Raw genomic sequence first — 9,728 nt, forward strand, 5'->3', positions numbered from 1 at the left:
ATCATGATGACGAACTTATTGAAGATCGTCTAATTCCAATAAATCTGACATGTTACCAACGATAACTGTGATATGGAATTAGTTCACATAGAGATCATCTTTGAGTGAGCGAGTTTATTTTTTTACTTTTATGGTAAATATCGATATTAACAATTTGAATATAAAAATGTTATTTTTTATTTCTATAACATAGTCGTCTCAAATATTTATCAAACAATAATACAAATACATATTAAGACAAATTAATTTATTATTAATTATTTAACCACTAGTTATTTGAAATTCCATTATTGAAATACAAATTATACAAACTTAAATTATTTAAATGAATTAAGGTTATGAAATAAATGAATTCATTTAAAGATGAGAAAAACAAAAAACAAAAAATAATTTTATTACTTAAAATAACATAAACTAATTAAAATAATATAAAAAGTTAAACAAATAAAGGAGTTAGCTATTTTTTTTATAGAAGACACGAATAATAATCGGATGAGCTCTAACACGCCTAACCACGTTAGACAAAAACGCCTTGAGATCATCTTTGTTAATGCACAAACAATTGGATGAGCCTTTATAACCAATTTTTTGAAGTAATATTATTTGAATGATATTTTAATAATAAATTAGAGAAAAATATTATCTTACTATATTAACAAATTAACTAACAAAATTTCTTAGATAACGTGGTGAAAGATTACTCGAAAAATTATTTTTTCAATTGGAGTGTTTACTACGATATTCATTGAAAAAGAGTCTAGATCACTTGACGACTTCTGGAAGAAGTCTAGATCACCTATCAATTTCTAGACTGCACAGTTCTATTAGACTTAATGCAAGCCGAGAAAGAAGTCGTATTTTCAATATGTCACTCTAAAACTATCGTGTCTTCCATACATCTTCTAAAAAATGCTAAATAATCAATGCAACTTTCTACTAATATTGTAACATTCACACGATCTTAATTATAAATAAGTGTTCAAATTATATAACTTTTTCACGAATAGGTGTCTAAATTATTTTTTGAATGATCCAGGATTCGCGGGGTACAAACGTCGATTGATCGTCGATCGATCGCCATTTCATAAGGGTATTGATAATCGGGGGATGTGAGGTCGGGTGGAGCTTCATCGATGGTAAAGGCCAACGTAGGTTTAAGAGTTGAAATGAAGGTTTTCAAAGTGTTTGAACTATTTCAAAATTTATGTGTTGTGTTTTTTAAAAATATAATTTTAATTTTTAAATTACCAGAATGTGTCACATTTCACTTAACGAAAAAAATTAATAGTGTGTACAACGCGGACACTTAAAGTGATAACATTTGTAACGTTAAACACTTAAATTATTCAAAAAATAATTTAGACACTTATTCATAAAAAAAACGTTATAATTTAAATACTTATTTATAATTAATCCTACATAATTTCCTCACACTTTAAATGAATCATTTCTTTAAATTGACCAATGAACTAATATTATTAAAATATAATCAAACTGTATAGTTTTCAAATTTGTATAATAATTTAAAGTTTCCACATGTTCCTCATGTTCCTCGTCGGTGGAGTACAACAGTGGATACACGCGCGCGAGTATGCATTAATACCGACCCCTCATTTAGTGTTGCACACTGTAAAAGGATCTCCACGTATATTTACGCAAGGCCATATCCCTCTTTCATTCCTCCATCCTCAAATCTCTCTCTCTATTTCCCCTCTCGCTGCTAATAATTTACTTTTTCTCACCGCCGGCGTTAGAAGATCGGAAAACACCAGTTTCTTTTTAAATGGCGACGACGAGAACGGATCTGGACGGGAGGCAGATAAAGCCAATTACCATATGCATGATTGGAGCTGGAGGCTTCATTGGCTCTCATCTCTGCGAGAAATTGATGTCGGAAACGCCGCACAAGGTTCTTGCCGTGGACGTTTACAATGACAAGGTTAAGCACCTCCTCGAGCCTGACTCTCTCCCTTGGGCTGGCCGTATCCACTTCCACCGACTTAACATCAAGCACGACTCTAGGCTCGAAGGCCTCATCAAGATGGCGGATCTCGTAATTTCTTGCATCTATTGCTGTTTCTTTTTTTTTTTTTTGTGAAAAAAAATTGCTGGCGATCAAGGTTCTTTTGAATTATTTATTTATTTCTCTATACGTTGATTTCATTTTCCGTTTCCTAGTCTTTTCTTTGGATTTAATTTCTTAGACCTGGTTCAATTCTGTGTTATTTTTAAATTTCTTTCTCGAGCTAATTTATCTCATTGTTGTTTAAAAGTTGGTTTTTCTGATTTCAAATTTTTTTGCGACAATATAGACGGTAAATCTTGCAGCGATCTGTACTCCGGCAGACTATAATACACGTCCGCTTGACACGATCTACAGCAATTTTATTGATGCACTTCCTGTGGTAAGCATTTCTTTTTATAACGGTTTCATTTTTTTTTCTGTTTTAGTTTATTGATGTTGATGCGAATGAGGAGAGATTTGATAAGTATTTCATATATAACGGTATCAGTTTTTTTCCTATCAGAGGTTATTGCTATTGATGTTGCTATGAGTGAGGAGGGCTTTGATTATTATTGATGTTTAAAGATCGAAGGTGAAATTGATATTGTGGTCTTTTTATGTGAATTTGTGGTTTGGTAGGTGAAATATTGCTCGGAGAACAACAAGCGTCTTATTCATTTCTCTACTTGTGAAGTGTATGGTAAAACCATTCAAAGCTTTCTTCCCAAAGATTCTCCTCTCCGTCAGGTAGCCTTTGGCCGTCTCTTCGTCACTTGTATCCTTTAATAGAAAGACGCGATATCTATACTTAACTGCCTAACAGGTATGATATTGTAAGGATCTGTTTGGTGGTATGGTTTTCTTTGAACTTTTGCAATTTTCTTGGTCACCAAACATTAAAAGGCTTCGTGTTGGAAGCGGGAGGTTATGTGTTTTTTGTTCAGTGTAATAACAATTTATTGTAGTATTAAAGTGATTGGTTCATATCAAGTTTTGCCATTTTTATAAATTGGATTTCACTTGTTTAAAATGTTTGGATGTTTCGTTTTTCCTAGAATTCCCTGCATGTGAACCTCAAGCCTTGCAAATTATTTATTCATGTACTAGTTGTTTTTTTCTTGGTGGTGTTTACCATACAACGTTAGCTCTAGAAAGCTGTTTCGTGTTGGTTTTAATTGTAGGTGTTATAAATTTGCAGGCCTGTGTATAAACTCTTTACTTCATGAGGGAAAGGTTAAGACTAGATCCTTTTCTTGAATTGAATTATGTTCTTAGCAAGCTGTTTTTCTTCGTGCATAGATTTAATGAATCTCTAAATTCAGAGATGCTGAAATTGGTTTAATTGTATATTTCATTTTTTTTTCTTTAAGCTTTTTAAGATTCCTTGTGTACTGTTCCTTTTCCCTTTTTTGTTAGTTGACACTAATATGTTTGTTGATTAGGAAGTTTAGAATCTGATTCAGTTTGTTATTCACGTTGCAGGATCCTGCCTACTATGTTCTTAAGGAAGATACCTCACCCTGCATTTTTGGTTCTATTGAGAAGCAGAGGTGGTCATATGCATGTGCTAAGCAATTGATCGAGAGGCTCATTTATGGTTAGCATCATTTGTAATGATCATGATCCTATTGAAATGCTTTAAACATGATTTACCGACTTCTTTTCTATCTATTCCAGCTGAGGGGGCGGAGAATGGCCTTGAGTTCACAATTGTGAGGCCTTTTAACTGGATTGGACCTAGGATGGACTTCATTCCCGGCATTGATGGTCCAAGTGAAGGAGTTCCAAGAGTTTTAGCATGCTTCAGTAATGTATGTTGAACTTGTTTCCCAGTTGTAGAAACTATCCTCGAAGGCATCTAGAATTTCTGTTTTCGGTATCCAGTCTTAATTCTAATGGCTATTTTCCTTTTCTTTGATCAGAATCTCCTTCGACGTGAGCCACTTAAGCTCGTTGATGGTGGCCAGTCTCAGAGAACATTTGTTTACATAAAAGATGCTATTGAAGCTGTTCTGTTGATGATTGTATGTATTAATTCTTCTCTCCCTTTTCCTCGTTCCCCACATCGGCACTAACGCAGAAAGTAGCTAAACTAAATGGTGTCTTCTGTACAGGAAAACCCAGACAGGGCCAATGGTCACATTTTCAACGTCGGCAACCCAAACAATGAAGTTACGGTTAGGCAACTTGCTGAAATGATGACTAAGGTGAAGCGCATAATTGATGATGTATAATTTGTTGTTCATATCATCATTTATGTTAATGGTGATGCATCGATTGTATATAATTTACAACTGTTTATGCCATCGGGCTCATCAGGTCTATACCAAGGTTAGTAATGAGCCAGCTCTGGAATCGCCGACAATTGATGTCAGCTCCAAGGAATTTTACGGCGAGGGGTATGACGATAGCGACAAGAGAATTCCAGACATGACCATAATAAACAAACAACTCGGTATCTTTCTTGCTTGTTTATTCTCATGATCTTTAGTTTCTCCAAATTTGAATTCTGAGCCATCTAAATCTAATTTAACGATGCATTAGGTTGGAACCCCAAGACGTCGCTTTGGGACTTGCTCGAATCTACATTGACCTACCAACACAGGACTTATGCTGAGGCTATTAAGAAAGCCATGGTAAAACCTACTGCATCCTAAAGAAACAAAGACCATACCTAAGCAAAGGAATTACGTAAAATGTGCTTTTGTTTGTTATCTTTTAGGAAGTCTTTAAATATATCATAATTGTCTAATTTTGTTTTATGCCAAGCATTAATATTTTGGGTGTCTTTTTTATGTGTTGGTAGCTCTCTGTAGCCAACTGTTTTCTCATAATGGAATTCTGTGGGGGACATCAGATTCTACTAGGGAACGATATTGTTTAATTATTATTATTATTATTATTATTATTATTCCAAAGGGTTTTGGGCTAGACATGATGGGGTTAGTAAAATTTTATGTTAGGGATGAACTTAAAAAATTATTTTATATGAGACGAATTTAGATTATCAATAAAAATAAAAAAAATACTTGAATTATATGAGACTTTAAAATTTTTAAGAATTTTATCGTTCGGTTGGTCCTTCGATTTTTTCTTTCTGAATTGGCTGGCCATTCCTGTGTTTTGTCTTGTGCCTATTTTTTTGTGTGTGTGATTTAACGTAATTTTATCATTGAAGAATTTTGCCGTTTGTCCAATTTAGTAATATTACCAATGTACATATTTTTATGATATATATAATGTCCTTGAAGAATAATCTAAAAATAAAGGTTTTATTTTCTCAATTTATAGCATCTAATCTGAATCTAAACTACTATTTTTCATAATGGAATGGAACTGCTCTTGTTGAAAGAATTAAAAGGAGGCCCGATTTCTTGTAATTAATAGAAAAACAAGATAACCGAAAATTTAATTAACACATGCTTAATCTTTCTACACGACTGAACCATAGCGTTGGCGAATATACATGAATTAAAAAGACTAGATGGGAAATGGGCATGAAATTTCTTCCAACTTGAATACTTTTTACCATTCGATGGAGTTAAGTAAAATAATTTTCTTCTTCGAAATTGAATTATTTGAGTTGACGAGTTGTATTTTACAATTCGAACTTAACTTGAATTTTTTTTGAGTTTATTCGAGTTTAAGAATTTTGAGTCGAGTTATTTGAGTTTCCATACTAATTTTAATATAATTATTTATAGTATTATGGTAAAGATTGGTTCAAATTTTTCGACTTTCTCTAGCCATATAAAATATATATATATATATATATCATATTTTTTCACATTATAATTTTATTTAATATATCAAATACAATCTAAAATTATAAATATATACATAATGTTATATTTTAAAGAAAGTATTTTGAGGGTAAAATATTGATGAGAGTATAAAGGAGTCAAGAAATTGGTGAGAAGAAAGAATTTGCAAACAATTGCAGTCAAAAGACCAATTTGAGTAAAATGTAAAATTAAGGGACTAAATAAAAAAAAGAGAATATACTTTTACTAAAAAAAAGAATTAAAATTACATAGGTGTTGAACCATGTTTTAAAATGTTTTGATATAACAAATTAAGGCAAAAATGTTTTTGGACTTGATTGAATTTGTTCAAAGTTTTCAAAAATAATTCAAAATCCATTAAACTAAAATTTGAGAACAAAGCAGTTTTCTGAGTACGTAGTTCTGATACTGTTCTTATAGTATTGATACTATATGAACAATACCAATACTGTTCACATGATACCGATACCAAAGGTAAGAGAAGTATTGATACTCTCTAATACTACCAATTGTTTTCCAAATTGCTCAAATTTCAGAATGCAAAATTTGTACCAATACTCAAATCAGTACCGATACTACTTTACACTATAATATCAATACCATGAGCATAATATCGATACTAGTCAAGTCCAACGACTAGTAACGACTAGTTGATTTAAAAATTATAAAGGAAATACAAATACTCATTAAAGGAGTACCGATACTCCATGTCCTGGGCAGTTTTATTTTGCAAAAAAATTAATCCCCAACGACTCCAAATCATCCTCAACGGCTAGAAACAACCACAAACACATTCCAACCTATAAAAACAAGTTGATGACACTTGAAGAAGGTTACCAACACCTATCCAAGCTTTCATACACAAGAGAAAAGTTTTTCAATTTTTATTTTTCTTTCTTGTAAATATTTATGTTTGAGCTTAATTGTATTTCTTTAGGTCTTGTTTTTGTGAGCTTAAATCTTGTAAACACCCTACCTTAGAGAGGTTCTCTTGTTTACATTTCTTTTCTTTGTGAAAAGGGATTGATTCTAGCTAAGCATGTTAAAAGCTATGGAGTTGTAAAAGTTATCATTTTATCATGCAAAAAGAAAGATCGAATTAGTGAATTTGTTAGAAAATCCTTAGTGAGGAGTTAAGGTAGTGGATGTAGACTTGGTTGAGAATTCGAACCACTATAAATCGTTATGCAAATTTTCCTATCATTTTTACTCCTTACTCCCTAATATCAAAAAACTAATTCACCCCCTATTGGCAAATTATTCTCTTGTTCAATTGAGCTTCATTGAATATCCCAACAATTGGTATCATAGCTTGACTCATTTGAAGGTTGTTGGAAACATTTTGATATTTTGATATACCAAACAATTTTATAAATTAATTTTTATAAATTTTAAGATTATATTTGATTAAATTATTCGAATATATACAATTATTACTTAAAGTTTTAAAACGTCAATTTTTACTCATTACTTAATGAAAAATTGAGATCTATATTGGAAATATTTTTGAAAGAATTTTTACTAAAGGTTTCGAACTTTAATTGAGTAAAAAACTCAATTTTAATATGATAGTACCAATACTGCCTTAGCAGTATCGATACTGTGCTAAGAGAACCTCAAAATGGTACTGATACCATGCACCGTATCAATACCAAGCAATATAGTAGTACCAATACTATGGTTACAGTGCCGATACTACTCCTTTGGTTTTTGACTCTAATATTTTCCAGAATCTCAAAATGGTACCGATACTATTGTGTTGTTTCGATACTACTCTATGTAGTAGTATCGATACTCCTTGAGACAGTATCGATATCGTTGTTTTCCAACGATCAAATATCTGTATTTATTGCAGGTAATATCGATAGCCAATAGCTTTTGAGCAACATTTAATACAGGAAAATTGCCCCAACAGCTCTATTCACTCCCACAACAACTCAAACGGTTGGAATTGATTGAGGGAGTATATGAACAAGATCCCAAGCCATTTGTGATGACAAGAAACAAGAGAGAAAACTAAAAACTTCAAGTGTGAGCTAAATCAAGTCAACATTCTTTAATATTTTTTTTTTGCTTTCAAAGAACATTTATTGTACTCATTTGTATACATTTCTCAAGTATTCTTATTTGTTCTTGAATTATGCAAACACATTCCTTGTGAGATTTTTATAAGTTTGCAATTTGTAATTTTTCTTTTTGAGAGAGTGTCTCAAGAATTTGAGGTATAATTCTTGAGGGAGTTGTAAGGTTACACATTATCCTCAAAGGTAGATACAAATTAGTGAATTTGTGAAAATCTTTAGTGTGGATAGCTAAGATAGTTGAAGTAGATTTTGGTTGATAAAGACGAACCACTCTAAATTTTTGTGTTCATTTGTTTTAAATTTTCCTCTTAAGATTCCACAAAATTTTAATTACCAATTCACCCCCTCTTGGCTATTTCATCATTCGATTGACTCAACAATTGGTATCAGAGCTAGACTCACTAGAAGTTTTAATCACCTCTTGAGAATATCCTAAAGGAGTTCAATCGTCATCCATGGCCTCTTCATCAAATTTCAAAATTGTTTGTGATTCTCAACCTATCAACAAGCCTCCAAACTTCAATCTATGACTATTGGAAGAATATAATGAAACTCTTTATTCAAGCTAATGATTTGGGAGTATGGAGAATTATGATGAAAGGTCATTCTACTCCAACTAGAGATATAAAGATGTGGAGTGAAGAAGAGAAGAGATTGTTATAGCTTAACGCAAAGACAATGCACATTTTATTTTGTGCATTTGGGCCTGATGAATATGTGAGAGTATCATCTTGTTCCAATGTCAAGGAGATATGGGACAAACTTAAAGTTACTCATGAAGGTACTAATGAGGTAGAGAAACTAAAATTAGTCTTCTCAATCATAACTATGAAAACTTCAAGCTGAGATCGGATGAAGACATAAAATCCATGACCGATCGATTTTCGGTTATTATCAATGGTCTCAAAGGCTTTGGAGAAGATATTCCAAATGAGAATATAGTTAGAAAAATGATCTATAACCTTCCCAAGTCATGTCAATCCAAGAAGACCGTCATAGTTGAAGCAAAGAATCTAAAGACTCTCACCTTGGATGAGCTCATTGGATCTTTGCTTACTCATGAAATGATGGTAAAAGAAGAAGAAGATCAAGAAAAGAAAGATGAAGAAAAGAAAGATGAAGAAAAGAAAGATGAAGAAAAGAAGGAAATGGAAAAGAAGAAAAAGATTAGGGTTGCTCTAAAATCTACTAAAAATGATAGTGACTCAAATGATGATGATGAAGATGAAGAAATGCAATGTTTTCCAAAATATTCAAACGATTCATGATGTCAAACAAAGGAAGAAGATTTCAAAGAAAAGAAAACTTCAAGAATGAATCCAAGGAGAATGACTCCATAATTTGCTATGAATGCAAAAAGCCAGGGCATGTTAAATTTGACTGCCCACAATTAAAGAAGAAAGGATCCTCCAAGAAGAAGCACAAAGCACATGTAACTACATGGATTGATGATGAATCATCCGACGAAGAGGAAGAAGAAGTAGCTAACTTATGTCTCATGGCCATTGAGGGAAAATCTAAGGTAACCTTTAACTCATCTACATTAAATGAATATTCCTTTGATGAGTTGCAAGAGGCTTATGATGAGTTGGCCTTGGAATTTTAGATTATGCTTTCAAAACATAAGAAAAATATTTCAAAATTGAAAATTAAAAATGATCTCTTATCCAAGACCAACAATGAACTTGAAAGTAAGGTCAATGATATGCAAGTCAAACTAGAGGAGTTTGAAAAGAAAAATTATAACTTGCACAACCTACTTTCAAAGGTTCATGATGATCATTAAAAGAAACTTGACGATCTCAAAGCTTCTTTTAACAAAGTTGGAACAAATCAATTTGAAAATAAATTTAG

At 32.1% G+C, this 9,728-nt stretch overlaps 1 protein-coding gene across 1 annotated transcript; it reads left to right on the forward strand.

The window, feature by feature from the left end:
- Nucleotides 1–1,648: 1,648 nt before the first annotated feature.
- LOC120129616 (UDP-D-apiose/UDP-D-xylose synthase 2-like) lies at nt 1,649–4,856 on the forward strand. The gene is made up of 9 exons (XM_039147084.1): nt 1,649–2,053; nt 2,313–2,405; nt 2,645–2,752; nt 3,488–3,602; nt 3,683–3,816; nt 3,928–4,029; nt 4,120–4,212; nt 4,325–4,460; nt 4,550–4,856. Exons 1-9 carry the CDS (start codon nt 1,784–1,786, stop codon nt 4,660–4,662), a joined length of 1,164 nt encoding a protein of 387 aa, XP_039003015.1. The 5' UTR covers nt 1,649–1,783; the 3' UTR covers nt 4,663–4,856.
- Nucleotides 4,857–9,728: the final 4,872 nt, after the last annotated feature.

The sequence above is a fragment of the Hibiscus syriacus genome, unplaced genomic scaffold, assembly GCF_006381635.1.
Source record: "Hibiscus syriacus cultivar Baekdansim isolate YM2019G1 unplaced genomic scaffold, ASM638163v2 tig00001644_pilon, whole genome shotgun sequence".
Lineage (NCBI taxonomy): Eukaryota > Viridiplantae > Streptophyta > Magnoliopsida > Malvales > Malvaceae > Hibiscus > Hibiscus syriacus.

What these genes read in the sequence shown, in the direction of transcription:
- LOC120129616 (XM_039147084.1), top strand. Translation starts at nt 1,784, where the DNA reads ATGGCGACGACGAGAACGGATCTGGACGGGAGGCAGATAAAGCCAATT. An exon ending in TTATTGATGCACTTCCTGTG is followed by an intron (nt 2,406 to 2,644) that starts GTAAGCATTTCT and finishes GTGGTTTGGTAG; the next exon opens with GTGAAATATTGCTCGGAGAA. An exon ending in TTTTAGCATGCTTCAGTAAT is followed by an intron (nt 3,817 to 3,927) that starts GTATGTTGAACT and finishes TTCTTTGATCAG; the next exon opens with AATCTCCTTCGACGTGAGCC.